Below are 17,300 nucleotides of genomic sequence, written 5' to 3'. Positions count from 1 at the left end.
CCCAGAGATAAACTCAGGCTCAGTTTTTGGGGGGCTATGCAGTGACAGAGCACTCTTCCCGGAGAGGCTTATCTACCAACCCTGGAGGGGACAAAGGTGCCAGAGAAGAAGCTCCTGCCCCTGGGAAGACCCTAAGAGTTTCCACCCTCTTCCAGCCACGCCTCCAGGACACAGCAATGCTGAACCAGTGCAGGGTTCTGGAGTACTGCCTCCCCATTCATCTCTCTTCCTCCTCTGAGGCTCCCAGGCCCCAGCTCTGGCCCTTCAATCCACATCATGTGTGCATTTTTTTTTACCCACCCTGGGAATCCAAAGCCTTCCCTGGACTCCCATCCCCAGCTTTCCCATAGTAGCAGAGCTGAGCATAGAGCCAGGCAGACAAGGCCTAAGGGAAAGGAAGGCTATTTGCGGCCCAGTATAAATAACAAAGTCCTGGACCTGGCTCTTTCATTAGGAGCTACAAGGGCCACAGGATCCCTGAGGGCTATTAATGTGCAGGCACTGGGCACACATGCTTTCTAGGCAACATTTCACAGCTATAGGAGAAGGAAAGATTATTATATTCATTCTATTGAGGAGGAAACTATGGCTTAGAGCAGTCAAGCAACTGCTTCACATTCACACAGTGAATAGCAGAGCTGGGATTCAAACCCACGTTTCATTTCTCTAATTTGAAGGAATCCAAAAACTATGGAACCTGCCCTCTACCACCCACAAATTTACAACCAAAGTAATTAATCAGAAAAAAAAAAAAAAAGACTATGACTAATTGGGCCAGTATGCGTAAAAACTAGAGCAGAGAACCAAGGGGCAAAGGGAAAGGCAAATTTCTGCTAACATGGCACCAAGTGAGCTACCTCATCAGAGGACTCCCCAGAACAACACTACCACCACTGACTGCCTTCTCTCAAGACGACTGAGGCTGATAATGTACAGGTAAGTTACAGAATCTACCCAGTTACGCCTCCAGCAGACCTGAGGCCCCAGAACCCAGTTCCAATAAGGTTAACTGGCTGAGGTTTAGGTCCTGAGGAAAGTACAGCTGAGTCCTGTGGCTGAGACTCTACTCGGTGATGTTATGGATTCTGTTTTTCATTCTTGAAGGCAAGCAATTCTACAGTGCAGCAGTTAACAAGGAGAAAGAATGGACAGTCTAGAAGTGGAACCTGGGAAACAGGGGGTCTAGTTCAGATCTACTGCTGGGAATTTATCCAAGCTTCTTCACCTTTGGACTTGATTTCTCCATGACCCTCCAGAGTTTGCATCTTTCTTCTATTTGTGGGGATTCTGATGCTCTGTATTTCACAGAGGTACCACAAAGACCACATTAAATGGTATTTGTAGAGTCATGCCATCTACAAAACAATTTCCCATTTATGCATTTTTATGCCTCAAGGTTGCTGAAATTGTTTTTAAATATATATTATATCTTGGGGATAGTTCTGAGATACAAAAGGAATGCTCTTTTCTTCTCCCATACTTCAGATGCTGAAGCATCCCTCCAAGGACAGTGGGCATAAAGGGATAGATAATTTGATGAAATGTCTTTTTATTTTTTAAATCACCAATTTCATTGCTCTCCAACCATGTTTAGAAGTTTAGGATATAAAAATACGAGTTTTTCCTGATGGAATAATACATAAGAGTCATAAAACAACCCTTTCTGATTTGCTCAGTTATAGCTCCTAAAACACACAAATCTTGTTGGTTGAGTTCCCTAACACAGTCCAAGTGTTTAGAATAGTATCAGACACACAGTATATTTTTACTAAATCTGTGTTGAATGAATGTGTAAGAAACTTCGAATAAGAGAATAGAAAGTCTAAAAAGGAAAGCTAAAATGTTCCAGGGTAAATGCAACTACTTCCTTTTAACATAACAAGAGGCAAAGAAATAAAAAGTTTGTGATACATAATAAAGGATAGTATCAACCAAACAACATATTTGCAGTAGAAAAACTACACATCCAGTATATTTTTAGCTCGTTACTTACGGTATCTGCGGCAGTCAGATTGATACCCAGTCCTCCAGCTCGTGTACTTAGCAGGAACACAAAAATGTCATTCCTGCAGGACAGAGAGAGGGAGAGATATTTTAAGAGGAAAAACTGAAAAAGAAAACTGGCATGTAGCAAAAGAGAGGGATCTCTGGACACAGAACAATGTCTAGGCCTAGAAAGTTTTGGTGGTTACCCAGACCTGATCCATGTTTCTGACACACTGAAAGGTGTCAACAAAGGTGCTGGGCTGCTACAGTGAGACTATGGCAGTCATCTTCCAGTTTGCAGATAAACTTCTGCTGTCCACTGACTGACAGGCAATATAATTTAAAATATTTGGCAAATGTAACAGAAAAGTATGCCATGGAAGTAGAGACGCCTCTGTAATAGTCAACTGTTTAGCAAGTCAAACTATTCCCAGTTCATACAGTGGGGAAAAATAAGTCAGTATTGTCTGGTGTTTCCCCAAAGAATCATGACTTTCAATAATCTGGGAACTAATGATCACTGCGGCTGGGAAACTGGAGAAGGCAATGGCAACCCTGGAAAATCCCATGGATGGAGAAGCCTGGTAGGCTGCAGTCCATGGGGTTGCTAAGAGTCGGACACGACTGAGCGACTTCACTTCACTTCAATGATCATAACTCCGAAGGACTCAAGTTCATATGCAAAAAGTTAGTCCAGAAAAATGACCAGAGGTCAGGATTAAGACTCAGGTTATGACTTCTAAGTATTCAGTTGAATTTAGGATCAATCCATGAAGACAGGCTAAAATTAAAGTACTTTTCTGATGGATACCAACATTGCCCTTAACAGAAATGATAAGATATAGTTTTCTCAGTTCCCCTCTACATCCTATATCCTTTTAAAGAAACCGAGAATTACAAACAAATCAGTAGGTGTGCCTGTCACTCATTCAGGCAGTAAATATTCACTGAATATCTTTTAGGAACAAAGGCCATGCCAGATCAGAAAAGACAGACCGACTATAAGGTTTATCTGTGTACACACATGCAATTAGGGGCTCAGTTCAAGCCCAATTCTTGCAGATAACATGAATATATTCAAGACTATCTTGCATTTTCATGTTTCCGTCACCTGAGGTTATTTTCCAGAATATTTCTACAGGAAAGGGACTGCATTATACCGATGAACAAACTTTACAGCCCTCTAAATCAAGCTGCTGATCGCTTTTCTTCATGACTATAATGAGGAACAAAACTAGAAATTCATTACCAGTGTTATTCAAATTGCAGGTCATACCTATCATTGGTCATGTAATCAGTTTGGTGGGTTTGGTACACATAAATTACAGAAATAAAAATAACAGATTAGAAAATATTATATCACAGGTCATAAGGATAAATATTGTTTCTGATTTTATGACATGGTAAATATGTATTAAATCTCAATGTAAGATGAATTTTATTCTGTGGGTTCCAGTTTAAGAGAAAAAACAAACACACTGACATCAGGGTCCTCTCGTCCCTTGATGCAGTTCTTCCTTGGTAAAGTCACTTGACTGCTAAAGGTCTGTTTCCTGCACTGTAAAATGAGGATGCTCTGAATAAAATAGCTGAAGTGACTAAATGATGACATATCAATGGCAAACATGAATACCAGTGAAGGAACTACTCTGAAAGAAGTATCCTGGCTAAATCCCTAAGCTGGGTAGGTCCTAGTATTTGCATTCAATTAAACACAGCTTTTCTAGAGGCAGACATGGATAACAGATCATATTTGGAGGTCTCTTGTAGGGCATGATTCCAAAAGTACTGGAAGTTGTGCTCATTTAATCCTTGAATTTTATAATGAAGTCTAATATTTCATAATTGTATTTATACAATATCATCTTTCACAGTTAAATCATAAAGGGCAAACCAAAAAGTTAAAAGGCATCTGCCAGTTTACAAACACATTCTGCCCTAGATATGGGATGATGTAAATGCAAGCTTGATACCTCCTAGCCCGTAAGAGAATATTTAACCACAATAATGCTTCAAATAAACATTGATGTAGCTTTCCAGGGCCATACTAATCTCTACAGGATAATCTTCTCCACTTTGGCCTTAAGAAGACTGCTCAATCCCATGCATCTCTCTCTCCTGCTCTGGTGGGTACAGAGCAGGAGTCAGAAGCTTCTCTCTGATATCTGTGTTAGAGCTGATGGAGTCACCTGACAGCCAGGACTTTTTGTTGATGTGGGGATGGGGGAAAGGGGTGGGACAAGAAGAGAGATAGAAGGTAGATGAGATCTATAAAAAAGAATAGAGGCAGAAAGACAGGTCATTTCCACAGTCTGCACAGCCAAAGAGATAAGTCCCCAGATGTAGCAATTCTTCACAAACAGGGACTATATACAGAAAAAAACACTAGAGAAAGGAATCTAGTTAAAAATAAATTAGTAACAAAATTTAGAGACATGACTGGTGAAAAATGCTCTTCTGGGGATGCTACCTATGTAGCAAGAAGATACCTTTTAGTGATGAGATGGTAAGCAGCAATGTTTGGCTGTGCCCAGTGTAATTTCATCATACTCTAATGGAAAAATAAGGATTATGGGAGTCTTAGATTATTAAAAGTCAAAGAAATTAGTGTCCATCCCGGATCACACTGTTGGATCATATGTAGACCAAAACATCTAAATTGCACTGCTGAGAAGTTCCTTTCTACTTAATAAATCTAGCATTGATAATGTAAATTAATGTTTTGGAAGCTGACTAAAAGGAAGAAAATAGAATCCCAGAAGCCAACATGATAGTTTGGGTGCCCTCTATGAGGCTAAAAAGGAATCTCAACTCAGGGTCTCTATTGGAATGGGTCTTAGAGACCAGGCTTCAGGGTGGTCTGTGAAGCAGCCTATGAAATCATGTAGCAAAGACATGGTTAAATCTCACTCTCATTCTTCTTTAGTTAAGGCCACTTTGCACCAAAATACTGAAATAGTGCTGGGCATGTAGCTGACTGGGAAAGACTTGATGATGAGTGGAAAAGAGCTAGAATTAAAGACCCTGGAGCTTTATTTATAGTCTCACCAAGAAGGAAAAAATCCACACTATGCTCTTACTTTTGCTTGTATTTTCCAGTCACCCGAATAATCAGGTAATGGTGGTGGGGGGCGGGGGTCCATTTGGGAAATGTCATGGGATAGGAGGAAGAGAAGCAAAAGGCCAAGGCACCCCAGAGAAAAGCCCTTGTGAATGGCTTAGTCTAGGATCACGTACTGGTCACATGTTCTGAATGTTGCCCAGTCAGGACATCCTGGCCAAACAGTCTTTAGTCTCAGTCAGACTCTTTCCTGGAAGGACCCCTCATAAATCAATCTTGTATGAAGGGAATGTAAATGGCTTTTTATAGGAGTTCTTGTTTACTCTGGCTGACCTTTGAGCCACAGGGCTTTCCAGTTGAAAACTACAATTTTTTCTTTTGATGTCTTTTCATTAATAACAAAGAAAATATTTGGCAAGGATGCTTTCTTGTTTTCAAAAACACCTGTCTTTTTCTCTATATTGGGTTAGCCTTTCAAATTTATAAGTTGAGAACTTTTATAAGTTGAGATCCCATTTGGAGGGATCTATCTCACAGGCTTCTGATCAGCATAAATACAGTTCAGATTCTATACATGAGAGAGAGATTATTTCCTAGCCATAATCCTAATTCTAATCGTCTAGTCTAGCTCATCATGTAGGAAGGGAAAAAGACTTAAGTCTGTTTTTTTATTTTGCCTAAATCTCACTCTCATTCTTCTTTAGTTAAGGCCACTTTGCACCAAAATACTGAAATAGTGCTGGGCATGCAGCTGACTTTGGGATGCCAAAGTTGTTTATTAAATGCCAAGTGTTAATATGATTGTTACTCACTTTGAGTCTAAATAAAATTCATTGCTCCCTAAGTAATTCTTAGTTGCAGAATTTGGACACTCAAGTAAGGTTTTCCAGGAAAGTTTAAAAAACAAAGTATTTACTAAGTATATCTAGTATAATTTAATGGTGAAAATACCCTTCTTTTAAAGCTAAACTACTGGGATTGCCCAAGTAATCACAAGTAAGAGATTTTAAAAGTAGTAAACAGATACATCTACTGATTTCCCCTCCCCCCGCCCCGCCCCCCCTCACCCCATGAAATCCCCAGTTTAGGGAACTGGATCAGCTAGAAGAAAAGCTGTAGCTCTATAACTCAGAAGCCCAAATTGTTTACAGATCAACACATTACAGCTCTGGTTGGTTATCAACATCAGCAGAATTTTCTATAAAGTAATATGAAAATATGTACAGTCTTAAACACTCATATTCCTTCACTCAGTAATCTCTCTTGTTTGAATCCATACTAAGACAATAATTTAAATGACGACAAAGCTTTATAAACAAAGATATTCAACATTTTAACAACAGAAAGATAGTATATCAATGTAAGGGAATATAGGTCATTAAAAATAATGACTATAATGACTTTTTGGATGATATATGAAGATCTTTATGAAATACTGCTAAGTGGAAGAAATAAGGACACATAATCATCTGTACAATATGGTATCAACATGTAAATATAATCACACACATGTATCAGAGCCTAGAGGGATAAACCAAAATGTTAACAGTGATGAGACTGTGGGTGATTTTTACTTTATCAAATAATCTCAAATCTTCCTCAATAGGCATTTTCTATAATACAAAATGGCCACAACTGTTACTCGAAAAAAAAAAAAAGCTTTTCTATAAAGGAGATTCTCAAATGTACAATATCAAACATATTAGTGGGGGAAAAAACCACAAACAATAGTAGGTGAAAGACTGATTACTTTTCTTCTAACACATACGCCTGGAGAGAATATAGGCACCCCAGGGAAACAGTCTGTAGATTTCATATGTAAGAGTCTCGTCAGTTGGAGCTCTGAACGTTGGACTAGGTAAGGACATAGTGAAATGTGTTTCATTCGATTTCAAAATCAAGAAAAGATAAAGATCAGCTGGTAAACTTTTTCTGGGGTGAGGGGAGGCACAAAACAATATGCAGTGCTAGGAAGCACTACTTTGCTTATTACACGTCTCACTTAAATAATCAATTCACAAACCGGCCAAAAGCTTCTGCTAGGTAACAAACTAAAACAGGTCCAAAGAAGTTCTTCCCCTCCATTGTTGGTTAAACAGGCACCTGAATTCAGAAGCAGTTTCAACCAGGAGTTATTGGTCTGAGTATGCACTGTAAACTAACACATCAGGATGCACCTCTTACCCACGCTGTATAACGAAGGACTGTGCAATAGCAAAAATTCTCAGAGGGCATGCATGCTATGTTGAATTACAGATTTGTTTTATGTTGAAGTAAAACATGTTTTAAAACTGAAATAAAAGAAATTTAAAAATTATAACCTAAATACAAGTGGCTATATGCTTAATTTTCTTACCAAGAATTCAAAAGCTAAATAGTAACAGACTATACAATTAAAGGCCAAAAATTCAGAATTGTTCTGACTTACAGAACATTAAGACCTAGTCTATTCCTTAGTTCTCAAGGAAAATTAAGGGTTGAGTTCAGGAGACCTGTCACTAGTACAGCCTGGCTTTCTCCTTGGAGAGAGCAGTAACTAGACCCTGCTTATTACAATGAGAACCTGCACTTAGGATAATTATGGCTCTGTAGGCCATCAGCATCCAGCAGGCGGTATTTGAAATTTCACAGGCTTATTATCGGGTAGGATAGGTACTGTAACTGAGAGCTGCCAGATGAATAGACTGCACACTATTGCAATTTGTCAGAGTTCACTGTACCACTACAATATTAGGGGCAAAGCAGGAAAAAAAGAAGGTATTTTTCTTTAAACTTATACAAAATAAAACAGGTAAGCAAAACAAAATGAAAATCAACTATAAGTCAATACCCAGAGATAGCCACTGTTAACATTTATGAATATAGCCTTGTGGACTTTTTTTTTTTACATGCATATTATTCACATAAGAAGGATCCTGGTTCATACTCAGAAATTATTTCTTTTATTGCGCAAAGAAACAGGCACTGATTCAGTAAGAAAGAATATTTAGAATACCAAAATCACCAACTATTCATTTCCTCTCTCACAGCCACCCAGATCTGAACCATCATAAGCAGATGGAGCTACCTCTTAGAATGGCAGGAACTGTATCATGATTGCTTAACAATCTGAGACATACTGGTATTTCTTTGAAAGTCACCATCTCAACTAGAGGAAAAATCAAATGACAATTTCTGTAATTTCTATTAACATTACCTGGTTTGAAAATCAGCAACCATGTCCCGTCTCTCTGAGATCTTAGATGAGCCATCAAGCCTCATGTAGGTATGCTTCCTGTAAACCATATATTCCTGCCAATCAGAGCAAAAAGATATAATAAGCTTGATGCAAATTACTGCATTCTAAATCTCATAAGCATCTACCCACCTTATCCATGGGGGGTAAGTCATTCTATACAGAATGAAGACAAAGCAATCTCAAAAGTACAGGAATTTGATTTGTAAATAAGCTTACTATCAGTGTGTAAAAACAGAGGGTACCCTGAAGATTACAACCACTCTCAATTTCAACTTAGACTAATCTTATTCCTGCAGACTTTTGTAGATTTTGTGAAAAAACAAACAAGTGAAACAAAATAAAATCTCTAAACCAAAATGGCTTTTCAGTCACCAACCAGATGCCTCTCACGGCTATGGAATATCTGGTTTTCTTTCAGGAAGTAGCACTCACCCCAGTGGGTTTCTCTCCAGCAAATTCTTGCTGACTAAAGTCCTTGAATTTACAACCCAAGCTCCCTTCTTTCAGCACAGCATGCACTACAGTTAAGGGAGACCTAAGCAATAAGGTAACTTTCCATGGCTGAGAATGTTCTTGGTGTCATCTGTAAGAAGAATTACAACTTTTAAGAACGGAGGAGGTATTTCAAGAGATGCAATGGAGGGAATATATATTCATTCTTGGAAGCTGCAATTCTTCTTACAGATGTGGAATGATTTCCTCTTTCTTTATCCAATCATATAAATTGCATTTCAAGAAGTGCACTCAGTGAGGGACTAGTATCAAAAGCTAATATAGCTGCTGATTCATAAGAAACACCATGAAACAGTTTTTTTTTTTCAGTTCAAAAAAATTTTTTTCCTATTGAAAAAGACTAATCATTTCTACATTTGGGAGCTATATATGCTAAATAACTTTCTGTGGTCAAATGCTCTTTTATTGTAATACTCATTATGCAGCTCTTATACCTGGCTGGGTACTTCAGTATGCAAGGTTGTTATAGTCTGGTATGGCTGGTGTAGTGTACGCAGCAGCACTCTTAAAGCAAGCTGATATGTATGTATTTTTTATTCTTCTTTTTTTCACTATTTGTTTCTGTCTCCAGGGGATTCTTTAAGGACTTTGGTAATCAAAGAGGGGCAGAAAATATTCAGTCAAAGCAAGTTTCACATTTAGCCCATATAGCCCTATGATGGGAATGGGTTAATGGTAAAAGAGTAGTAGGGGATGTTTTGGATAAGGAGGAATTCAGGAAAGAAGATGAAAAATAACAGCATGAGGATGGTCTTTAGAGGCTCACTATTCCTGGGCAGCTATTCCATCAGATGTGGCCATCCAGAACAACAAAATATCTAGATGACAGAAAGCCCACAGATTTGAATTTTAACCAAAAAGTAGACTTCCTGCATAGGCACTCTTTTGCCTTTTGAACCAGAACTTCTAAACTTTAATGACAGTAGTGATGAATGAATCTTCCTGTAGATCTTGCTGTACACATCATTTATATATCAAGGTCAGAACACCACCAGAGATATTAATCCTAGACCATAACCAAACCAACAATGATTACAGACAGCTTGTTACTGAGGCAACGGAAGTGAATCTTTCCCATTTGCTGCTTTAAGCCTCTGCTCTCTCACCCAGGGGAATAGTGGCATTTCAGAAGGCTTAGATTGAGTCTAGATCCTATTTCAGTAAATAGCTTCAAAACAAGTACATGGACATGGAAACAGCAGTTAAAAGCAGAATATAAGAATAGCTATATTCTCACACTATAGAAAAACATCTAAAATACTGAGCTAAAAAGGCAACTCAGTATTTCTTTCATTCACAAATTTTGGTTTGTGAGCTAGAAACCCCCAAACTACCTAGCTTGTGAGCGAGGTGGCCCCAAAGCTACCTTAGACAACTCTCTAGAACTCTAGGACTTCCCTGGTGGCTCAGATGGTAAAGCGTCTGCCTACGATGCGGGAGACTTGGGTTCAATCCCTGGGTTGGAAAGATCTCCTGGAGAAGGAAATGGCAACCCACTCCAGTATTCTTGCCATGGGATCATGGACGGAGGAGCCTGGTGGGCTACAGTCCATGGGGTCCCAAAGAGTCAGACACGACTGAGTGACTTCACTTAGAACTCTAGGCTGTTTGAAAAAGATACTTAATTTAATCAAATATTCATCTGGAAAGAAAAGCCTTATTTTTTCTAATCATTAATTTCAAGAACTGCTCCATTCTTAGTCTAGTTCTCCTATAATCCTAAAAACAACTAATGATTTAATATAAAATTGTTTTTTTAAATAAAAGATGAATTCTAACAACAAACGATTTGATAGTAGTCACAGAACTTTTGAAAATTTAATTTAAAAATACCCAGAGCAATTATTTGCCAATTAAAAATAAATTTAAAAAATCTATCCCCACTCAACAATCTCTGTATCAAAAGGTTTTATAAGATCCATTTTAAGTGCCTTGCTTAATATATTCTTTTCAAAGCCAGCAGCTAAGAGTTGGTTAATCAGTAACTATTTTATGAGTTTTGCAGTTAAATATCTTTTAAGGATGGCACAGGATTCCCATTCACCCCTCAATCCTCTGTAATTCACTCCCATGCCTGAGGACCACAGCTGGATGATTACCGCTTGCTGGATGACTGTACTGTGCTGTGTAGGAACCATGTCATGTTAGCAGTCCAGTGCTTAGAACTCACGTGACAGGACGACCTGACATTTGGCACTGTGGAGAAATCAAGGGCATTCTCTCACTCAAGTCTACTTGGGTTATTTAGGAAAGGCTAAAAAATGATCCATCAGTATGACTGAATTTCTTGGAACCTTGTAAACCTTTTGCTCCACTTAAAGCAACAAAGAGAGGCACTTCTCTGGCAGTCCAGTGATTAAGACTCTGCGCTTTCTATGTAGGGGGTGATGGTTCAATCCATGATCAGAGAACTAAGATTCCACATGCTGTGCTGCCCACCCCCACAAAAAAAAGCAGCAAAGAGAAGACAGAAACCAAATGTAGACCTTCCTCTCCCGAAAGTCTCGTAATTTAGTACTCTCCCCTAATTAAACAAATATCAATACCAGTATTCTCAAGTGGATCAATAACCACCAACCAAAGTAAGCTCTAAATCTCCTTGAATTAATAAAATACAAATTATGGCTTTTAACATTTAGGAAGTCTTTAGACCTATATAGTTCTAATATATACTATTTTTAAAAATTACTGACGAAGGCAAAGGGGTTATGGGCAAGAGGTACTTCTGCCATCTGAGGACTGACTTTCAACCAGGATTAAAACTCCTAGGTCCCATTCCAGGAATTCTGACTCTGTAGGTCTGAATTAGGGCCTAGACTGGTTTATTTTTTAAAAGTTCCAAAGATGCCTGCTGATATAACACATCCAAAGATGTTATAACCAGAGCTGAGAACAACCACTACAGAGCGAAGGCAGAGCAGGGTCCCTTAGAATCATGCTATCTCAGCATGCCCCTCAGATGAGTAACACATGAAGTGTGTTAGAAATGCAGAACTGAGGGGCATACCCCATATATCCAATAAATCAGAATTTGCATTTAACAGGTGTGACTTGTAAGTACACCCACACTGTTACAGAACATACCCTTATGCTATTTCTAAGGCCCTGGAACACTTTTTTCAAGAAAAATGTTATATGGAACCCCTCTAATAGAAAATAGATTAAAAAATTTTACTATTCTAGTTAACAAAGAAGGGTATGGAGTCCAGGGCCCCACCTATTTAATGTCTACACTTTAAGTCTCCTTTCCTGTACCCAACCCCATCTGTTGGAAAACCACTTTCTTAGAATACAAATTGAGAGGACAGGTCAGTTCTGGAACACATTCCTAAGTCCTACTTTTTAAGCACGAGCATGTGAACAGAGGTATTAGCAAAACTCAAAATAGTTTCAGAAATGCCTCTCAATCCTTTAAAGTACACTAACTAAAAGCAAACATTCACACCAGCGATGTAATACAAAGGGTCTAGGTTCACCTTGAAGTAGTAGTGGTAACGATGATGGTTTGCATTTACTGAACATTTACTAAATAACAATCACTATTCTGTGTATTTTACCTGGTTTTGCTTATCCAGAAAGGCTATTTCAGATAGGTGTTATTATTGTCAATCCTATATTTAACAGATGTTAAGATCTCTAAAGTGACACAGGCAGTAGGTAATGGAGCTAAGATGAGAATTCAAGTAGACTAGATCCAGAGCCTTTAGCTTAATCCTTCTACCTACTGCTTCCAGACAGCAGAGCAGCTCATTACCACTAGAGGAAAAAAGGGGGCGGGAGAAGCCCTATAACCCTCTGTATAAGTCTCATCCATCATCAACATAAAGAAAGAGTTAACTGGGCACTTGAAAAAATAAAGGCAAATGTTTATATATCCCTAACAAACTTTCCATTCTGAGACTTCTTTTTTATTTCAAAGTTGTCTCTGGTGTTCATTTTAACCCAATTTCACTTCATAAAACAATCTGAAGGAAAGTCAGTATGATCCACAAACCTGCAGACCTAGTGTAACTTTATTTTTCTAGACACGCCTCCTCCCTTGAGGTTTATCACCAGCAAAAAGTGAGACTTCTCTCAATGTCTACAATTTCTCTTTTGTCCAAGCAAAACCATGCCTCCTATCCTTGAGGTTTATCACCAGCAAAAAGTGAGACTTCTCTCAATGTCTACAATTTCTCTTTTGTCCAAGCAAATCGTACCAAGTGAGTACAATATGGCAGTTATCCTTCCTTTATCTAATACAAAGCCCTATGGAGCAAGACCTGATCACAAGGCTCTGAAGGGCCCACCACAATCTGCCTTCACCCTACTTGTTATTCCCCTTTCTTCTATACCATATGCTCCAGTTACACTGAACTAACCCCCGCTTTCCCAATCCACACAATGTCATGTACCCTCCAACCTCCATGCCTTTTTACATGTGGCTTCCTTAGTCTGCAAATGCCCTTCTTCCTCATGGTTGAAATTCTATTTAAGTTCGGTTTTATGTCATTGTATGTGAAGCCTTCCTGAAGTGACCAAGTTAGAAATAAATGTATCCCTCCTGCTATCTTCAGCTCTGGTCATGCTTTATTTTTGGCATTAGTATCAGGGTACATTTGACAGTTATTTGTGTGACGTACATATATATAAATTCTTCACTCAACACATCTCTTGAAGTCAAAGACCACATTTAACTGGTGTTTACCTCTGCCTGGCAGAACACCTCCCTCATAAAAAGAAATGAACTAAACAGGAAAAATATAGTGTGGTTGCAAACACAAATTTCCTTTTTTTTTTTTTTCCCCCCACAAATTTCCTTCTATCATTTCTAAGACCTAATGAAAATGTTAGTTTACAGTGACCTCAATTTGCTTTTTTTATTCCATGGAGCAGTTATAAAATATTCAGTTTCCCCATATGTTCGGAACCATAGTTCCCAAAGGTTATTTGGAGTTCTAAGAAAATCAGCCCATAAATGATAGAATGTCTGTTTGGGATGAATCCTTCCCCAGTGAGGTACTTGCTGACTAGGCAACTTATACGACCCAGTGTCTCAAATATCATCATTAGCTATGGATTATCTGGATTTAATTCTGTGTTGTATTATTTTCATATATTGGTGCAGTGCAAGATTTGTCTGGGTTTCAGTACTTAACAATCACAACACATACAGCACCAGTTGGCTGACCCTTCCCAAGTACTCCTGTATTGCATAGAAAATATTGAGACTTATTTCCTTAAACTACAGACTCAGTTGCTTGATGCAATAGGAATGAATCTCAACAGAGATGATGCAGAGATAACATAAGTCATCTGTAGTGAGTTAAAGCTCTCTGCAAATACTAAACTATGGGGAGTGAAGGGGAGTGTCACAAACCAGGGTAAAATGGTGGTGGTAGGGAAAGTTCTGATATCCAGCTGGATGCCACCATCCCAACTGGACAAGGGCTCTATGCCTGTGTCCATAGTAGCCACATCAGCCAAGATCCTATATGTGACTTGGTAAATACAAAATAAACCGATAACATAATATTTAGTGACCTGCCATACCTTCCTCTATTTATGTCCTTAACTTCTACCCATGGCACACTAAAAGTACTTGGCCCTGGAAATTGCTTTCCTTTTTAAATCCCTTATCCAGAAATACTATTTGGATACCATGGGGAAAGATAAAATATTTCTGAAAACAGAATTCTATTTGGAAGATCTGACACATTCACTAGAAATTTAAACTAAAATCAGATTTTTGCCCAAGAGAAGGAGGCTATCAATCGCTTTAGAAAATACCGAACAAATACAAAGTGCCTTGATGTAGTATTTTTCCCAAAATGGAAACCTGGCCATAGAAAAGTGCGTGAGCTTTACTATCTTTTAGTTCTTCTGAATACCAGAAACAAACACATAGCCAGGGTTAAAGCACAGAACAAAAAACCCAAAAAGGCTGTTGGGTAAAAGAGATGCTAACGTACTCCACAGCTACACAGTCCCATGCAAGCTTTAATTTCTGCTCTACTGTAAGTTTTTCTTCCCTTTTTGATACACAAGATGCAAGATATCCAGGGAAAAAGACAATCCTGAAAACTCTTTACTCTAAAAAGTACAAACAAGTAAAAAAAACCACAACACTGTGAGAATGAAGACTCAAGGCCAAGGTGAAGATACTTTTTCTTTTTAATACTTGGTCATGTTTTAAAGTGGAACATGGCTCTAATCAAAGTTTACAGTGAAAGGTTCCATCATGAAAGTGACTGAAAAACCCATAATACTCTGAAAAGAATGAAAAATAAACCTAATCCTGCACTGTCCCAAGATCCACAACACATTTACACCTCTATGAATGATTCAGTTCAGTTCAGTCACTCAGTCGACTCCGACTCTTTGCGACCCCATGGATCACAGCACACCAGGCCTCCCTGTCCATCACCAACTCCAGGAGTTTACCCAAACTCATGTCCATCGAGTTGGTGATGCCATCCGACTATGAATGATTAGACATGTATTAAACACTGTGGGCACTGTAATTCTATGCCCACAAAATAAATTTGGAGGACAACCTCTTGGAATACAAAATGTAATTCATTTGAGTAAACAGTATTAAAACAAATGAACAGACTGAAAAAAAAAAAAGAAACTTTTAAATTTAATGTTGAAGGAAAATAGCACAGTAGTACCAGGAATAGTACAATGGTAAGGAAACTAGACAACAGTTTCACTTTAATTTTTCAGTATAAACAGCTGCAAAACTTGCTGGCTTCAGCATCCTAGATGCATGTTATACACATGGCTAAAGAATGTTAGCAGTTGTGAAATGCAGGCTTTGAATTGGCTTTTCCCTAATTTATAATTCCCCTTAGAGTGTTGCAACTACATTTAGAGAAGGTTCTCAAGCTGCCAGTATTTGCTAAGCCTACCCACACAGTCCATCCCCTCTAAAAATGCTGCTGGATCATAGAGACAGAGGGACCCTGGTGAATAGGGTTTAGGGCACTCATCCTGAACAAAACTCATCTGAATATACTTTGAATTACTTATCTTAGTAATAAGTAATATTTATGAATACCTAGAAATGTGCAGTATACAGAATAAAGGACTAAAATGCAGGACTCTGTCAAACTTAACCTATACACATTCACCTTCATCTACCAGAGCTAGCTTATGTTTTGGTGGCACTCCCTTTTTTCTGGAACTTCCCTTTAATGTGAACCAGCTTTTAAGACTTTATAACATATTGATATAGCCTTGGGGAAACAAGATCACTGACTCCCTCACAAAATCCTTAGCATATTGCTTTTTTCTATAATTCTAATCAGTGAAACATTACTACTTCATCTATACTTTCCTGACTCTTCAGGAAAAGGCAAGAACATTTTATCTAAAAAAAGTCCCGCTGAAGGAAAGTTACTCATATTGTTTTGGCATCATTTAGTTTGAGCAGAATATTAAGGATTCAGGCACAGACTTTTAGAACAAATGTATGGATACCAAGGGGGAAAGGGAGGGGAGTGGGAGGAACTGGGAGACTGGGACTGACACATATACACTACTGATACTATATACAAAATAGGTAACTCATGAGGACATACTGTACAGCACCGGGAGCTCTACTTAAAGCACTGTGGTGACTTTACAGGGAAGGAGGTCCAAAAGGGAGGGCATACATGCATATGTACCACTGACTCATTTTGTTGTACAGCAGAAACTATCACAACATTGTAAAGTAACTACACTCCCAATAAAAATCAAAAAAAAAAAAAAAAATAGATGACCTACTCACAATATAAACCAGAAACTTTTGCTTGTTGACAGCATTCTAGAGGCTAAATAAATACTTTTTATTAAACATAAAACTTGGGTGATTAAATTGACCTTGAATATCATTTGTTATGTCTCTTGCTAAAAGAAGTTGCCTGCTTATGTAAGAGCCTGCCACTGAATTCAGATAAACTCGCTGTAAAATTCAATGAGCCAGCCTTGGCTTCTGAAGAACCTAAAATTCTTCCTATTGCTACCCTTCTTTCCTTCTGTATTGAATAGAATAGATAGAATCTCTAACTCTCTTATTTCTAGATAGGGATAATCATGGTCCAGTTTCTACTTATTTACTACCAACTAGTCTCTGAGTAGCACGGTTAAAATTTAAAGCCTTAGATAGTTAAAACACATGAAAAAAACATGAGAATATTTATACACTATCGACATCCAGGTGCTTTAGTTTCTTGACGGATGATTTTCCAAATTTTTTGCACTAAAGACTAACTCTAGTGGTCTGTGATCATTATCCTCATTTTCACTCCTCTGTTTATATGTCCATGACTTTCTCTCCCTCAAATAATAAGCCACTACTTCAGCAATAAGAAAGCAGAGCACAAGTCAACCCAGAGGTAACAAAAGAAACAAAATATGTCCTGCAAAATAAGACAGAGCTCTCTCTCTCACCATAATCCACTGGTTGCCAACTTTGGTTATATATTAGAAGCACCTTGGGAGCTTTTAAATATCCTGATGCCTAGGCTTTGTTCT

At 38.3% G+C, this 17,300-nt stretch overlaps 1 protein-coding gene across 2 annotated transcripts in view; it reads right to left on the bottom strand.

Moving 5' to 3' along the window:
• INO80 (INO80 complex ATPase subunit) overlaps positions 1-17,300 on the bottom strand; it is a 123,580-nt gene that overhangs the window by 15,192 nt on the left and 91,088 nt on the right. For both annotated transcript variants that reach the window (XM_070378205.1, XM_070378204.1), the window contains exons 28-29: positions 8,244-8,338; positions 1,994-2,066 (exon numbers count right to left, since the gene is read on the bottom strand). In XM_070378205.1, coding sequence (XP_070234306.1) covers positions 1,994-2,066; positions 8,244-8,338 — 168 coding nt within the window. The remainder of the gene's footprint in view (positions 1-1,993; positions 2,067-8,243; positions 8,339-17,300) is intronic.

This window comes from Bos mutus, chromosome 10, assembly GCF_027580195.1.
Source record: "Bos mutus isolate GX-2022 chromosome 10, NWIPB_WYAK_1.1, whole genome shotgun sequence".
Lineage (NCBI taxonomy): Eukaryota > Metazoa > Chordata > Mammalia > Artiodactyla > Bovidae > Bos > Bos mutus.
This window is presented reverse-complemented; position numbering and strand designations above follow the sequence as displayed.